Source organism: Orbicella franksi, chromosome 6 (assembly GCF_964199315.1).
Source record: "Orbicella franksi chromosome 6, jaOrbFran1.1, whole genome shotgun sequence".
Taxonomy (NCBI): Eukaryota; Metazoa; Cnidaria; class Anthozoa; order Scleractinia; family Merulinidae; genus Orbicella; species Orbicella franksi.
In genome coordinates, this window is record NC_138150.1 from 20,730,660 (window position 1) to 20,748,196 (window position 17,537).

Below are 17,537 nucleotides of genomic sequence, written 5' to 3' on the forward strand. Positions count from 1 at the left end.
CCCTACGTGTGTACCAGTGAGGATCTCGATCAATAAACTTGACCTCATTCCAGATAGGATAGTGGCCGGTCTCGTGGGTGTGTTCAGAAACGGCGGAGGTCTGGGTACGGGCGAGTCGTTTATCCCTGTCGTGTTCTTTGATCCTCTCCTGCATAGATCTCCCTGTTTCTCCGATGTAGACTTTGCTGCACTCACAGGGAATCCTGTAGACAACACCATCCTGTTTAGCCGGGTTGACGGTGTCCTTTGGTCTCACTAAGTGTGACCGAAGTGTCCGACACGACACTTCGGTCAAACTTAGTACGACTCGCCCGACTCTTTACAGATGCCTTCTTCAAATAAGTAAAGTTTGTTAGTTCAAAGGTGTGTTTATTTATTGCGGACAATGATACCGCATACTTTCTTCCTACAACGGACAGTTCTCAGTGACGGGAAAAAATATATTGATGGTTTACCGGTTGATTAAAACGGTTCCAAAGCCACACGTTGCGCAACTGAATAAATAGCGTACTCTATGCCCAGTGGCAAACAAAGGTTGTTTAGATCACCAACCGGAAAATCAAATGTGTTTTGAATTGTTTTAAGAATTAAAATTGAAAAAGGTTCTTCCAAAAGTGCCGATTCTTGAAAATTACCCATAAGTGTCTCCTAAAATATATCGTGCACTTTTCTGCCATTACAACGCAACTCATAGTCTTGATAAGTCCTTTACAGATGCCCCCTTCAAATAAGAACAGTTTTCAGTGACGGGAAAAAATATATTGATGGTTTAATGGTTGATTAAAACGGTTCCAAAGCCACACGTTGCACAACTGAATAAATAGCGTACTCTTTGCCCAGTGGCAAACAAAGGTTATTTAGATCACCAACCGGAAAATCAAATGTGTTTTGAATTGTTTTAAGAATTAAAATTGAAAAAGGTTCTTCCAAAAGTGCCCATTCTTGAAAATTACCAAAAAGTGTCTGCTAAAATATATCGTGCACTTTTCTGCCATTACAACGCAACTCATAGCCTTGATAAGTCCTTTACAGACGCCCCCTTCAAATAAGGACAGTTTTCAGTGACGGGAAAAAATATATTGATGGTTTAATGGTTGATTATAACGGTTCCAAAGCCACACGTTGCGCAACTGAATTAATACCCTAATCTATGCACAGTGGCAAACAAAGGCTGCTTAGACCACCAACCGGAGAATTAAACGTGTTTTGAATTCCGAATGGTTTTCAGTTGAAATTGAAAAAGTTTCTTAATTGATTCTTGGAAGTAGCAAAAACAGTGTCGCCTGCGCAACCTTCTACCATTACAACGCAACTCGACGTGTTAACAAGTTCTTTACAGATGCCCACTCCAAATACTGAAGTAAAGTCGTCAATTCAGAAGGTGAGTTGAATTTGTTCTCAGTTTTTTTTTTTTTTCTTTTTTTTTCTTTAGACATCTTAATCACAGGACACAACAAAAAGTTTAATTTCCCCTACTGGTCGTTTTTTGCGTTCACAACGCGCAATGACTCTCAAATGCAAGGCATTTATTATGGACAACTATAACGTTTACTTTTCGCCAAAAACTGTCAGTTTTCAGTGTCGGGAGAGTTATACCCAAAAGGAGAAAAGATATCCAAAACAGGTGAAACTTTTAATTAATTGATCCCGATCAATAACGACGGACCGGAACAAAATTTTGGCTAAAAGCTTTTGAAAGCTCTAGACTCATATTCAAATGGATTTCATTTTACCTTCAATTTTTTACCTACTTGCAGAGAACAACGCGGTTATATGGAGGAATTACATTTTATTCAAAAGGTTTTCTTCAATCGTATCCATAATTCTAGTCAGGATTAGCAATAGTAATTTTTCCTGCATCTATTTAAGTGAGATATACTTTTTTGCCTGGGAATTTCCGTGTAAGGTACGAATCACTAACTTCGATTATTCTAAGAAAAAATGCTATCTTTACTGACAGGTGAAAGTTAGAGCTTGATGGTTTTTAAGTTACCATGGTTACACAGGTGAAACCGTCGAACAACAATTTTGCTGAACACTGGGAGGAAAAATCAGAGCCAGGCATGTCTCCTAAACCAACTAAATGGAAAGAGTTTGCCTCCAACACTACCCTTCACGGACTTAGATACGCCGCCGATAAGAGTCATTCCATTTTAAGACGAGGTATTTGGTTCATATTTCTTGGGGCGGCTGCTACGACCTATTTGTATCTTGTATCCCTAAGCTTGAATAAGTTCTTGTCAAGGCCAATAAAAACAGTAATCTCACAAGAAACTCCCTCGGAAGGCTTAAAGTTCCCTGCGGTGACAATCTGTAACTTAAACAGGTTCATGAGATCAAAGATAGATACGGCGGACGAGGACGAAAACTTTGTAAAAATGGGATTGAACATCAGTGGATGCAGTGAAATACGTAAAGTTCGTGGAAATCTCACTTGCGGCCAAGCGTTCTTATGTGTTTATACGCCATATGGAACAGCCCTTGTTAAAGGCTGTAATAGAACAATGCGGCAAAACATAATAAATGTTTTAAGCCGTTCTTCACATCGTCTGTTTGACAAAGAAGAATTTCATACAAAATATGGCCATGACATAACGAGCCTGACCTCTTCTTTTCTTTATTGTCGTTTCACGCGAAACGCAGCGTGCTCTAAGGGAGACTTCGTTCCAAAACTTACAGAATATGGCATTTGTTTCACCTTTAATTCTGGTAAGGATGGTGTCCTTCGACGTGCTGTACATGAAGGCCCTGACAATGGGCTCAGCATTTTTCTGGATGTTCAAACGCATGAGAGTACTTTCAGCCAGTTTTCGAGTGGATTGAAAGTGGTTGTGCACGATCAGAACACCTTTGTCAACCGACATAATGGGTTCAACATCGTTCCTGGCACTCACGCTTCGGTTGGAGTCAAATTAACGAAGGTAAGTTGTTGTCAGAGTAATTGTCCTCAAGGCAATAAACCACACATGAGCTGCCGAATTTTATTTTTAATATTGTGTTTTAACATTTCAATCACATATACGTGCGCGTCATGATATTTTGAGATCTATACAGGACAGTCTGTTACTCCACTTCATATTATTTATAGCCCTATTTATCGCTACCTCTTTGCTTCTTTTATTCCTTTTCACGTGACGCGGACCTTGTGTACGAGACCGCTGCGTTCTTGAGCAAGACACTTTACTACTCTAGAAATGCTTCTCTTCACCCAGGTGTATAAAGCTAATGCTGGACTAGCATCCCATCCAGGGGGAGTAGAAATTCTCCTGGTCGCTTCATGCTACGGAAACCGGGAAAAGGCACCGGCCTGATGGGCCACTTGGCTCGTATACAGACTTTGCTTTGCTTGACGGAAAATAATTACATCATATCATTGCTGTTTAATCTTCTCTAGCATACTAGACTTCCAGCACCCTTCAGAACAAACTGTCGACAGGACAAGCTGCCGGGAATTGGTTCCTACAACAAAGACGGCTGCATTCATCAATGCACCGCAAATTTGACCCTAAGACAATGTGGCTGCCGTGGTATCGGATTCCAAGGTTAGATGACACCATAAGTTCTGATTATACAATAGAGCACTGTTTCCGTGTTTATCCCATCTTAACACGAGGGGGGAGGGGAGGGGCTCGGAGAATTCTAGACTGTAATGCCAAGGGTTTGAATATCTTTCGAGAATTCTCTCAACTGCCAGCCCCCTCAGGTGTTTGGATGAGGCTATGTAAACACGGAAAAAGTATCCTATTGCTTTTACAAAACATTTCTCAACAATATACGCGAATCTGAAACGTCACAACCGTGTTTACACACTCTCATCTTAACACACCTATCGACCAATGAGAGCGCATGTAGTATCTCAGTTATTTTATAACAATGAATACAAGCAGGTCTAAACAAGATGATGTTTTGGTGCCATAAATGTTAACACATCTGGCTTTTAAAAGGTGATGACCGATTGTGATTCTCTCTCTTCAGCCCCGGCCAGTTATATTATTAGCGACTAAAAGTGGGAATTTTCCCACCGACGAGAAAATTCATTGTTCTTGTCAGCTTCGTTTTACCCTAATCTAATGCAAAGATTGTTTTAACAATCCAATTTAATCGCCTGCAGCCACAACTCGGCAAAAAGCTTGGCCACTTGACAGTCTTCTGTAACTTAAAGGCATTAATTTTGCATTTCTTATCATTTATACTTAAGATCCTGAATGGGAAACGGGGATTTAGAGGTCAAGTTTTATCACAATATTTTACAAATCGAACCTTGTACTATTTTATTATTATTCTTTTAGACGCAGAGGGGACACCTGTGTGTTCTATGCAAGACAAAGAATGTGTTGAGAATTCCCGACGTACGTAAGATAAAATTATTAGTGATACTGGCCACGCAACGTCACAACCACAGTGGGGCAAGTTAAAAATTAATTGATAATCACATCCTATCTGTCCTCATTTAAACTCGTCAGCCTTTTTTGGGCTCTGATTTAGGGGCAAACTGAGCTCACACCTTTTTCCAACGGACTTTTTTTTTAGCAAAAATAGATGTTACGAAGGAAAGAAAGGTTAGAATGTAGTCCGAGAACATGTACATGTATGTTACGTGTTTACATTTTTAATCAGCGAGGACGTTAGCACGGCGTCAAAGAATATTGCCTGGATACGCTAAAAAAATAATAAAAAATTAAAGGAGCTCAGTCAGGGTATGCAGGCCATGAACACAATAACCTTTGAGCTGAAGAAAACGTGTAAATAGTAGTTTACTAAGAGAAAAAAAAAATCACTGAAGAGATAATGAAAACCATAAAGGAACAAGGATGATCAAGGATGGTCAAGGATGGAGAAGATTAACACGGATTACAAACAACGAACTTGAAAAATTTTAGTTAATCTTTCAAGGTGCGCAAGCAGCGACGTAGCCCCTTTGCAGAAGTAGACTTTTTCAAACCAAATAAACCTCTCCTGTAATTCATTAGGTATAATTATTTGGTTTCAACTGTACTTTAATTGAGACAACTGATTTATTTTTAACTTTTTAGGTCAAGTCAACTTAACAGAATGTGCCTGCAGCAATGCGTGCTCAGAACTGGTGTATGAGTCACGTGTTTCTTATTCCAAATTTCCGGATGACTCATTGATTGAGATTGTGCATAATCTCCTTAACTTTAACCATAGTCCAGATTACATGAGGTAAGTTATTTCCAGAAAAAAAAAAAACCGTTAAGGGCTCTCTTAATGTTAATAGAAACAATACCGTAAATATCATTTTTCTTTAGCCATCGTAGCTGAACAAGAAATAACACACAAGCTTGGGTGATAAACAAGACAATTCAATAAAACGCACTGTTGCATTCAACTTGACGTTTCATATGTTTCGACATACACCTTTAGAAGTGACCGTTTAGAATGGAAATAGAAAGTAAATTTTAAACATAAGTTAAGACAGATAAGATAGATAAGATAAGATGAGATGAGATGAGATGAGATGAGATTAGAAGAGAAGAGATGAGTTGAGATGAGATGAGAGAAGATAAGATAAGATAGATAAGATAGATGAGATGAGATGAGATGAAAAGAGAAGAGATGAGAAGATTAACGAAAAGATAAGATAAGATAGATAAAATGAGATGAGATGAGAAAAGAAAAGTAAAACAGAAAAGAAAAGATAAGATGAGATAAGATGAGATGTGATGAGATGAGATAGATGAGATGAGATGAGAAGACAAGAGAAGAGAAGAGAAGAGAAGAGAAGAGAAGAGAAGTGATAAGATAAGCTTAGATAAAATAAGATAAGATAAGATAAGATAAAGTAACGTAAGATAAGATAAGATAAGATAAGGTAAGGTAAGGTAAGATAAGACAAGATAAGGTAAGATAAGATAAGATAAAATAAGATAAGGTAAGATAAGGTAAGGTAAGATAAGATAAGATAAAGTAAGGTAAGATAAGATAAGGTAAAGTAAGGTAAGATAAGATAAGATAAGATAAGATAAGGTAAGGTAAGATAAGATAAGGTAAGATAAGATAAGATAAGGTAAGGTAAGGTAAGATAAGACAAGATAAGGTAAGATAAGATAAGATAAAATTAGATAAGGTAAGATAAGGTAAGGTAAGATAAGATAAGATAAAGTAAGGTAAGATAAGATAAGATAAGATAAGATAAGGTAAAGTAAGGTAAGATAAGATAAGATAAGATAAGATAAGGTAAGATAAGATAAGGTAAGATAAGATAAGGTAAGATAAGATAAGGTAAGATAAGATAAGATAAGATAAGGTAAGGTAAGGTAAGATAAGACAAGATAAGGTAAGATAAGATAAGATAAAATTAGATAAGATAAGATGAGATAAGATAAGATAAGATTAGATAAGATAAGGCAAGATAAGATAAGATAAGGTAAGATAACATAAGGTAAGGTAAGATAAGATAAGATAAGATAAGATAAGGTAAGGTAAGATAAGATAAGATAAGGTAAGGTAAGGTAAGGTAAGGTAAGGTAAGGTAAGATAAGATAAGACAAGACAAGACAAGACAAGACAAGACAAGAGAAGAGAAGAGAAAAAAAGAGATGAGATGAGATGAGATGAGATAAGATAAGGCTTTTATTTATCGAGGGTTATAATAGTGGACATTCACTGACAAACGTGTGGCCTTCACTTATATAAACAAGGATGCAAACACATTACCCAAATCCGTCTTTTCGTTGATGACTTGTTCATTCTTTCGCTCATTCAAGTTCATTCGTTCAAGCTGGAACAGCGACGAAATCCGACCACGAACAAAAAAGATAAAAATAGAGAGGGAGCAAGTGGAGAGGTTTCTCCTTCATACAGCTTGTTTCCTTTTTTTCGTGCGTCACCACGCCCGCGTGCTTAGTTAAAACGACTTGTTGGTTAAGTGACTAACTATTTCTTATTTATATATTTTGCTACGCCCTCACAGAACGAACTACGTCTTTCTCCAATTGGGGTTTCAACACTTAGCCTATGAAAAGCGTGAAGATGTTCCTAGTTATGGTTTGGAGAGCCTCTTAGGTAAGTCAAAAACAGACATAAATAACGGAAAGCAACGACGACAACACGATTTAGGTCCGTCCACACTAATGCGTTTCCAGATCGACACGTTATCGATGGTAGCTGATGGTGTTTTTTCAAACCGAAAACGCTAAAACGGTCGAAAACGCTGATACGCTTTGAGGATTAAAACACCATAAAACGATGAACGTTTTCTATAGTGTTAGTGAGGACGGTAGGCGAATTCGCATCAAGAAGTATAGTATTAAGTGTAAATTCTGGGAGAAACGTATACTCGGAAAAAAATCCTAGTTCCAGATGGGATTTGAACCCATCACACTCCGTGATCTAGCCGGATGCTCTAACCACTGAGCTACTGGAGACTCCATGGTGAGTTAAGGTGAAATGTGGGTGTTTGACTGGAACCGCATCGCGCGGCTACACAGCCACGTACTGACCCATATGAACTCACTAACAGCATCGCGCTGTCACATTAAGGCATCTAGCACGTATAAACCCACTAACAGTATCACGCTATCACAATAAGGCATATCGAGATGCGTCCAACCAGCCTCCTAACTGAGTATATGTATACTAACGGAGAAACAACAACGACAGAACTAAATGATTTACACTCAATATCATGCTGTTGTTATTTCCTCGTTAGAAGTATAGTAGGGGAACTAAATGACAAGTGAAAGGCAAGTATGCTTGGGGTAAAATAACTACGCAGCAATCATGATTTAAGAAATTCATTCAACAGGTGAGTTCGGTGGCAACATGGGCTTGTTCCTTGGGTGCAGTATACTAACGCTCTGCGAGTTCATGGACTTTCTGTTGGAAGCTGTGATTTCCCGGATGAGGAAGAACTCCGTGGAAGTAAACGCGAGCCCGGGCAGCAACTCTTAAACAACAACAACAACAAAAATCAGGAGGAAGAGAAAACAAACCGCGGTTACGAACATAACAAATAGGTCCTCGCATGGCATATTAAACTTGACGTTTTGTATCCTACAACATATATCTTCAGAAGTGAAGGTTACAAAATACGACAAGATGTAAAAAGACTAAAACAAAGCGAGGTATTGGTAACTAGCTAGACAACAACGAACAAAAGAAACTACATCCGGTGTGAATTAATAAAGAAAGAGTTTTTCACTACCGACATTTTCATTTAGGGCGGGTTTTAAGTTCCGTATTAACGATGTTTCCTTGATTTTACACCGTAAATGACATTGCCCACTTACTAGGATCTCGAAATGGTTCCTTTTGATGTTGTGTCCGGTAGAAGTTGAATGATCAGCAACAGCGGAGGCGTGAGCAACGTGAGTGAGAGCTTTGAAGAGCTCCGTCTCCGTCTCAGTGAAACATTAATCTTGTCATATTTTGTAACCGTCACTTCTGAAGATGAATATCGTAGCATACGAAACGTCAAGTTTAATATACCATGCGAAACCTATTTGTTATGTTTGTAACCGCCGTTTGTTTTCTCTTTCTCTTCAGTGAAATTGAAATGGCCACACTCTGCAAGAAGCAGAATTCCGTGGTATCATGTTCTGCTACAGTTACAAACAAAGAAAACGTCAGATAATGAGACTTGTTTGTAAACTGGATACTTGTCAGCCATGCGGACTGAATTTCGATTACAAAGACGATTACAGGCATCTTTAGGTCGCCGCGCGTTCATCGCGGGCGCACTGGTTTTTTCAACGTAAATCAACTAGAATTTTCCACGGAAGAAGGGCTAAGCTCGAAGCGTTTGGAACTATTTAAACATTATGACACTTAGTACCCGGATGCGAGAAGTTTATTTTATATTTCCTTTTTTGTTTATACGTACAACAGCCACGCAGTACATAGCCTCTTGCAGACGTTCAGTTAACGCCTGGAAGAGGCTACGCAGTACACGGCAGTTTTTCTGTTAATCAATTACTGTTAAACATTAATCAGTCGTGATGTCAACAAAAAACTCAGTCTTGGCGATTGTTTGCATCATCCTACTTAAAAGTTCCAGAGAGGAGAATTTCCTAATGCTCAAGAAAGTTTCCCTTTGATGATTTAGTGGGTTCTTTAGAACGTGAGCTCTGCGTTTCGGGCTTGGCTCTTCTTCAAATACTGAAGACAGACTAACCTGGGAGAAGCGAAGGCAGCGTGGCCGAGTGGTTTAGGGCGCTGGTGTTGTAATCCGGAGGTCCTAGGTTCAAGGCCTCCACCCTACCACCAGCGGGACTTGTTTCTCGGTAGTGAAATCCTTGATCACGCGTTGTAAATAGCCAACTGGTCTGCCTCCTGCCAGTTGACATTTTTAACTATGCTACGTTTATTTGAAATATTTGTTTCCTTTGGCATGCCTGTAAACTAGCTACGCTCAGTTAGTGCTTGAGCACTAAGATTTACATTTCTACAAGCCCCAAAACGTCTAGTTTACCCTAACTATGCGACATTTTCAATAGCTTTTTCAGCCTTATATTTAGGCCGCGTTCACACTTATCGGGATATTTTTGAATCCGCAACTTTTTCTTTCCGGACTTGAAAATCTCCCCGTCCACACGTGACGTATTCAAATCTAGTTCGTCTGTCCACAAGCATCCGATAGTATCCAGATTCACTCTAGTACCCAGGGCTCCTCTGCAGTAAAATGTCTTCAGAACATGCGTCATGAAAACTAGGCCTGCACATTGTGCCGCCATGTTGGTTTCTTGTTCGGTAAGAGACTGAACACAATTTTGCTGTGTCATCGGATTCGAAAATATCCGCATTCACCCGTCCACACGTTATCGGATTCGTTGCGGATTTATTTTTTTCCACTCTGGCGAGCGGATTAAAAAATATCCGGATACGTGTGGATTGAGCCTTAGTTTATCGCCATTGAGTCAGACGTTATATAACTATTAAACTCATTTCTACTGATTTTTAGCATGGAGAGAGCGCGCTTAGTAATATCAGAGACTAAGTAATGTCAGAGCGGACCTTACCCACATACGACGGCGGGGACCACGCCTATTAGACAGCAAATTTATATAGTACTTCAGAATTTCGAAGTTACGAAGTTTAAGAAAACCAAGACGGCAACGGCAACGGGAACATCACTGAACAAAAGATTTAATGAGCAAAACAATAGTTGTGCACGTGCGTTATAATTCTTGGTACATTTTTTTGCCGTCCTCTGCAAAACAACGACGTAAAATGGCCAAATTCTGCGTTCTCCGGAGAACGTGAACCAGAACGACTAATTTTTTAAATTTCTATTTCAAAGTTATCGCTGTATTCCAGATTTAGTTTCGTGATAGTTTTGACAGTAATAAACAAAGTGAAAGAGTATTGCGAGATTCGTAGGTAAAATATGAATTCATTTTTAAATTGACATTGTCCTCGGCCTGGCCGTTGTGGTTTCATAAACTTTCTATTATCTAGATCCACTCCGTATAAAACCTTGCTGAATATAATACAAATGCGTTCAGTTTCAATAATTATTAACAATACAAAAAAAAAATAGTCTTAATGGTTCGCGTTCTACAAAAAAAACTGAAATTGATCATTTCACGTTGTTGATTTGCAAAAGACGGCTACGAAGTCCTACGATGCACAATGTTCTGCTCATTAAGCCTTTTTTTTGGCAACGATCCAGTTGCCTCTGGCGTCGTGTTTCGCGTAAGGTCCCCAGTATAATTGGATGACAGCTTTTGGAATTATAACTGGAGATTTATTCACCCTACCCGGGGAATAAATGATTTTATGCTGCTTATTAGTGCCAGTCTCTCAGCAATTGGTTGGGGGGGGAGGGGGGGGGGGTCATCCGGGTCTTGGAGAATCCAACGTTTAGCAGACGTGGCCAGGTTACTGTCCTCTTTTCCAAAACTCTAGCTCCCCACTCAGTTCGCAGTTTCCCATCCACCCACCCACCGACCCCTTCGATAGACAAGGGGGGATTTCAAATATTTGGTGATTGCGCCGGCCACTCCCCCACCTTTGCTGGGAATGATTTTGGTTGCTTAATGGTTTTCGGAGTAAAAAGTTAATTGTTATAAAAATAAACGGCCACCTCAGTGACCAAAAAATGGCATATTATGCTTTGTTATTTCTTCCCAGCAAACATCGCGCAGCTACTGCACTGTGTAGTGAATGAATCTCAAGTTTGAGCAATAACATAGAGCATAAACGTACCAAACACTATTAAAAAATCCGACAAGATAGTCTGTCTCCGTTGGCTCATCTTAATGTTTTTACCAAAAACCCCGAAGAGCATGCTGAGTTTCTTGGGGCGTTTTTCTCAAATTCAGGCTCTGTCTTCAATCGCCTTTTAGCCAGGCTAGCGTGAGTGCAATATAATGTTTAATAAATAATTAATAAAAACAAAACCGATTAAATTTATGCTTTAAGTAGGTGAGTAATTCAACACAGCCAAAGCAATTTTAAAAATAATAACAGCTAGATTAAACAAATTAGATTTGGGAAGAAGAAGAAGTTTCCCACTGGAACGGCGGCTAATTACTATAGAAAATCGTATGAATGCCAACGCAAGTAAGGATTTCCACGTCTCGTGATATTTGAAAATTCTCGCAAAATTGTACGATCATAAAGGTGAGTGCAATTTGAAAGAATTTTAAAATATCACGAGTAGTGTAAATGTTTAATTACCCGAGCTTTCATATGATTACGTAATCGAATGAATGAGAGTGCAACTAGGATTACGGGTGATGTTACACTACGAGTGACATTTGTAAATTTTCTCAAAATTACACCAGCCTTTATTCGAGTGTTTTTTGTTTTCAAATTGCAAATATTGCGAGTAGTGTAAATCCTAAATTGCTCGAGCTTTCATGCTACTTATTTATTACATGAAAATTACGAACGCGTGCGCGTTAATTTGTACTGCAGAGCAAATTACAAACGAACGTTAAATCCGCCGGCCTTCAACCAATCACAAGGAAGTTATTTCCTCAGTAATATAATAAAAAGTTATATTTTTTTGACAAGGATATGAATCTGGGTAAATGGAACCAGAAAACCACTTAGAGGTTGGTTGTCAACTTGAAATTAAAGTAGAAAATTTTATTTATATTTGGACGCCGTAATGTTTTATTTTGTTTGTGAGGAGGTTCTTAATAACAGCATTGCAAGGCCATTTTTGTTATGATAGTCGTTTTTCATAGGGAAATTAACAAACAAAGGCCGCCTATAGGTTGTCGGTTTGGAACACTTGCTGGAACACTTGCTTGCGCCCAGCTGCTCTCTACGGAACCGTTCCATCTTTATGTTCGGTAACAAAAGAATAGCAACGTGTGGTGTTGTAAATAAATTATCGCGTGCTTGGAGCGCAGGGCGCTTAACTCCCTTTTGCCGACGCCAATTGGAAATATACATTGCGTGTATCATCATTTCCAGTGAATTTGCAGAAATACCTTACTCTGATATCTTCACTTTCGATATAAAGCCAAAGGTAATCTTCTGTGATTTGACTTGCAAGTTGTGTAGGGCCATCAAAGACTGTCTAATTGTAAGGTAGGTACACATAAAGTTAAAAATAACAAAAATAATAATAAAAAAAACACCTAATGTACATCGGCCAGTTTAGAATTGCGTTGTAAGACAACACTGAGCTTGCAAATGTATATTGAAAAGAAAAAATCGAGGAAACGATGAATAGAACAATTATTGAAATAGCGAGGTGATAACAGTACAGTTAGCAGAACCCTGAAATCATTTTCATTACAAGATACAATCCCACCCAAAAATCAGTGCCACAGGACCTTTGAGTCATACGTACCGAACTGGCATTGTGCAGATTCGTTTTCACACGCACATGAAATTTTTCCCACAGGAAAGTCCCATCTAGTGTACTTCAATTTAGCGTGATTCACGGGAGACGTAAAAACAAGAGTCTAACTTAGGAAACGTAATAATGGTAGTTTGAAGAGGAATACTCGACAAATGAAAAAGAGTAATGATCTATACATTATATGAAGTGATGTGAACTTATGGCATATGGTGAGAAAAGAAACTGAGAATGCGGAATACTGCAATTGACCAACTTGAAAACCGAGGCTTCCCTTTGCTGTTTTGGATCGAATTATCTCGAATTCCCTGAAAAAATATTATTGATTGAGGCATAAAATAATTCTAAGGAATTTCCTCCTTTTAGGTATCAATTTTTATTTCCATACATCAAGGGAATCATCTTCTACTTTAGTTTTAACCAAAACGTTGTTGATTTGCAAAAGATGGCTACGAAATCTACAGACTAAAGGTGCATAATGACCCGCTCATTAAGCCTTTGTTTCGCGACGTTCCCGTTGCCTTTGTCATCGTGTTTCGCGTAAGGTCCCAAATATAATTGGATCACATCTTTTGGAATTATAAACACAACAAACATACTTTTACAAAATCTGACAAGATAGTCTGTCTCCGTACGCTTTGGCTGATCTTTAGTGCTTTCACTAAAAACCCTGAAGAACATGCTAGGTTTCTTGTGGCCTTTTCATCAGAACCAGGCTCAGCCTTCAATCGCCTTTTAGCTAGGCTAGCGTGAGTGTAATATAATGTTTAATATATAGATTTAGGCCAGCCTAAAAGCGGAGCTCCTTAGATATTTTTCGGAATGTTGTTACTAATGAAAATAATCCAACATGTATGAGGTAAATTGCGAATGATTTAATAGTTTCAGCCGGAACTAGTATTACATCAGCAGATCGAGGTGTAAGATGGTGTGATTATGAAATATGGAGCCACGATTTCAAGGATTTCTGGGAAGCTACCAAAAATCTTGATCACATAACAGAACTGTCTTCTGTGCTTTTTGGTGGCATTTCTTGTTCTTTCCTACCTTATTCAGAAAGACAAGGCATTGTTATTAATCATTATATTCTTCCTTAGTTAACATGGGGACTCCCACACAAAAGAAGTTTACACATTTTTTTGTTGTGGGGACTGATTGAAATGCAGTGGTCACAATATACTCAGTTCCTGAATCAGTCTACCAAATGAAATCTCACAAAAATACCAGAACAGTATACATATGTGAAAAGTTGGAAAGTTTTGTTTTCTAACTTGTCCCCAAAGATACATTTAGCCATCTTCACTATTGTATGGAGTCTCCTCCTGCTGGAAGGGTTTGCAATAAGCAAAATCACCCTCGCATGAATGGTAATTACGATATTTTTTTTTGCTGATCATGAATACTTGCATAGGCTTCTAATAATAATTTTATTATTCAATTTCAATGTGATTTGTTCTTTTTCTCGACTGGCATTGTGGACTACAAGAGCTGCGATTGGGTTCCATTGATTAATTTTGCTATGATTAAATTATACCAAGAATTATCAGTGAGCTAAGAGGAAGTTATATTATGTACATGTATTTTGTCTGCACTACACAACCAAATGCACTCAAAGGTTATGAGGCATAGGTACATTTGTCAGAAGAGACCAGCATATCCAAGATATGTTTTGATTGACACATCAATTAAGATAATTTACAGCAAAATGGATAAAAAATACATCAATATCCTACATGCACCAAAGCCAGACATGGGGTTATAAGGCAATCGTTTAAACAACAGATTGAAATAATTTGTAAATTAGAGAACACTATTTGTACAACAGAATGGAACAAATTGACCTTATCGGACATTGCGAATGGCAAGGCTGTCTGTAGAATGTCACAAATTTCTCAACCCTTTCTTTCTACAAAAATGCTAATCCTGCAACTTTGCTTAAGACCCAGTTCTCCATTTCGTGTTGGCAAAATATCAATTTATGCCATGTCCAATGCAGATTATCACAAAATTGATTTAAAAGCTCAATAAATATCATTTTAAAGCCAAAAAGCCAATTATTTAAATAAACCATGAGTAAATTATCTCTAAGAAAAACTGACTAAATTAACAGGCACTTAAAAATAATTAGTTAATATGTGTTTCTTAATAATGTAATGCAGTGTATCTGTCACAATGTTGCAGCTATGATATTACTACAAACAGGATGGGTTGCAGAACTGAACCTCCAAGTCAGTTTATTCAATGAACTTGGTGCAGAATTTATAATCCCATCAAGTTGTCTGTAAATACAGAGAAACCAAACAAAGCATTACAATCATAAGTAATGAATTACTGAACTCTTTTACATGTACTGTACGAACAGTGTATGTTCCATTAATATTGGGGATCTCTCAGAAGCTGCATCCGTGATAAATAAATTTGTTCCCAGATGCATTTGTTTATAGAACTTTTCACAAATTAATATCTCTGTCATAACAGTGACCTCTGTGTTCTTCAACAATTAGCACACAAGAAAAATACACTCAGTAAGATATTGTTTACAATAAAAATCAATGTCTATAAGCAATCATAAGGACCTTAAATTTATATTACCTCAGAAATATCTCACCAGGCCATGGTCGCTTTGAAAATCTTTGATGTTTTAATACAGGCTCCCCATCTGTAACCTGTTCATATATTGACTGACAGGAACAGGCATGTAATTCCTTTCTTTGATATACAGTGTACTTCATTGTAAGCTGTTTACTGAGTGTTAGTTAATATAGTGAATCAAATGCTAGGGGTTGGTACTCCAACTTTCACTGCAGCAGGCTTTGCCCTGAGATACAAAGCAAACTTACATAACTGTTATGAACTTCGCCACTTGCTTTCGAGAGCAAATGCAATTTGCTTCAAACAAGAAACTGGAACATTGAGGGTTACAACAATGTGCACAGTCCCAATCACAGGGTCATCCAGGCTGTTTGGTTGTACATATAACTGTACAACTGTATATGAGTTCAGCTTCCAGAAGAAAATCAGAGTTTGTCAGGATAAATACTGATGTTCTTGCTTACTCAATGAATGAATGTGCAGTTCCAGAAGATATTCACACCCAACACCCATTCACGGCCAGTCTTTAGAAATTCCAAATTAAAGTATCAGGAATCAAGAGCTCTAATAGAGAAAAAACCTCCATGTGGGGTATGAATCTTTTCTTGAAGAAAACAATGTCTGAGAAATCATTAATTACAAAATAATGCTTAAGAAACATCAGAATTTTGTAATCTACACTGTCTGGCCAGTTCATATACATGTATTTGACAAGTTGACACTGGGCATGTTTGTAAATTTGTTCACTTCAACATCACATTACCATGTAGTAGCACTGGCCAACTAAAAACAAACAGCATAATTTGGTTCATTAATATACACTGTACATTATTAGCTTGAAATATTGGTGTAGATTGTTGCACATCAACAGATACAGAAACTATTTGCACCTGAATCATAACGAGTGAAAAATTGTGCATGAGACATTTACATGTACATGTAACAGCCCTCCACCTCAGAACCATCACAGATATGATATGCTATTTTTAAACTCTCTGAAATTTCAGATTATTCAAGATTAACATATGCACATACATCATCTGGGGCAACCCTAAAACACTGAATTTGGAAACCGAAATCCGGAATCCAGAATCTGGAATCCAGAATCCGGAACCAAAAACTGGAATCTGGAATCCAGATATTATGAATGATGATAGAAATAATTCACTTCAGCAATGTCTAATAAATAAATATGAGCAAAAATCATTTTGTTGTTATTTATTTTCTTGGCTTTACTTCAGCCACAGACTGTAATTGCTAAAAAATTATTGACTAGTTCTGAACAACCCTTAGCTATATATCTGGCCCCGTTGTTCAAAAGCTGCATAAAGCTATTCATTGGGTACATCACTATCCAGTCAGGATTACTGATTTTTTGGGTGGATAGAGTTACTCATAGCCTGCGAGCAGGCTCTAGTATCTGTCTCTATTGTCTGAGCAGGCTAAATAGGTGTCTAGTGTTTTCCTGCACTGGCATGTCACCAAGAGCCTTCATGCGGCTTTGCCACTCACACCCCCAGCCCAAACACGAGAGCCTGCTCATAGGCTAAGTTACCCATCTTTTGTTCAAGCTGGCCCTGGTGAGAGGCCGGTTCTTGTCTAGATCAAATTGCTCTGAGAAGACTGGTGAGCAGCACATTAACAACCAGCTATTATAGGCTATTGCAGTGAGTTTCTGGCAGTCTTTTAGCATCTTTGAACAGCATGTGGTCTGATCTGTCAGCAAGTGAGAAGCAGACGGAAGTAAGTGTGCAATATTTCTACAAATTGTTTTAATATGATGGCCGCCAAGAATATGAAATGCTGATTTGTCACAGTATCAGTGTGGAAATTGTGTTAATCTGGAATTGGTCTCGTATCTGTTGGAAAAATCAAATTTCATATTTAGACCAGACGGGTTAGCCCTTGGACTTCGAAATTGGGGGGCGTGACCGTCAATGTACAGGGGGCTGCCACTGATGGATATCCTGTTCTCTATGACATTTTCTATCTTGTTCAGTAAGTACTGGACATGAAGGATAAATTTATACTTCTGGTAAATTGAAGATCACTTATTAAACAAAATGGCAATTACCAGCAAGCTTATTTTAGACACTCTCGAGGTGCTTGGAATAAAATTAAGATGCACTTTACTGAGATTCTCATAATCATAGCCCTCACTAAA

At 38.1% G+C, this 17,537-nt stretch overlaps 2 protein-coding genes and 1 long non-coding RNA gene across 3 annotated transcripts; 2 read left to right on the forward strand and 1 right to left on the reverse strand.

Annotated features, from left to right (window-relative positions):
* The first annotated feature begins 1,616 nt into the window (after positions 1–1,616).
* Positions 1,617–4,075, forward strand: LOC145490791 (acid-sensing ion channel 1-like). Its single transcript, XM_081469887.1, has one exon. The coding sequence runs from the start codon at positions 1,995–1,997 to the stop codon at positions 3,033–3,035; it is 1,041 nt and encodes a 346-aa protein (XP_081326013.1). The 5' UTR covers positions 1,617–1,994; the 3' UTR covers positions 3,036–4,075.
* LOC145490506 (acid-sensing ion channel 4-A-like) lies at positions 4,067–9,780 on the forward strand (the record flags this gene model as incomplete). Its single annotated transcript, XM_081469614.1, has 4 exons — positions 4,067–4,349; positions 5,034–5,184; positions 6,935–7,026; positions 7,769–9,780. Coding segments are annotated over 4 exons (672 nt in total), but the record flags the coding sequence as incomplete, so codon positions are not given.
* Positions 9,781–14,175: 4,395 nt separating this feature from the next.
* LOC145490715 (uncharacterized) lies at positions 14,176–17,537 on the reverse strand. The gene is made up of 2 exons (XR_014049726.1): positions 15,374–17,537; positions 14,176–15,060 (listed from the first exon to the last, which is right to left on the reverse strand). It is a non-coding gene; the product is annotated as an uncharacterized LOC145490715 (long non-coding RNA).

Bases quoted from the DNA above. Each gene is read 5' to 3' on its own strand.
- LOC145490791 (XM_081469887.1), top strand. From the start codon at position 1,995: ATGGTTACACAGGTGAAACCGTCGAACAACAATTTTGCTGAACACTGG.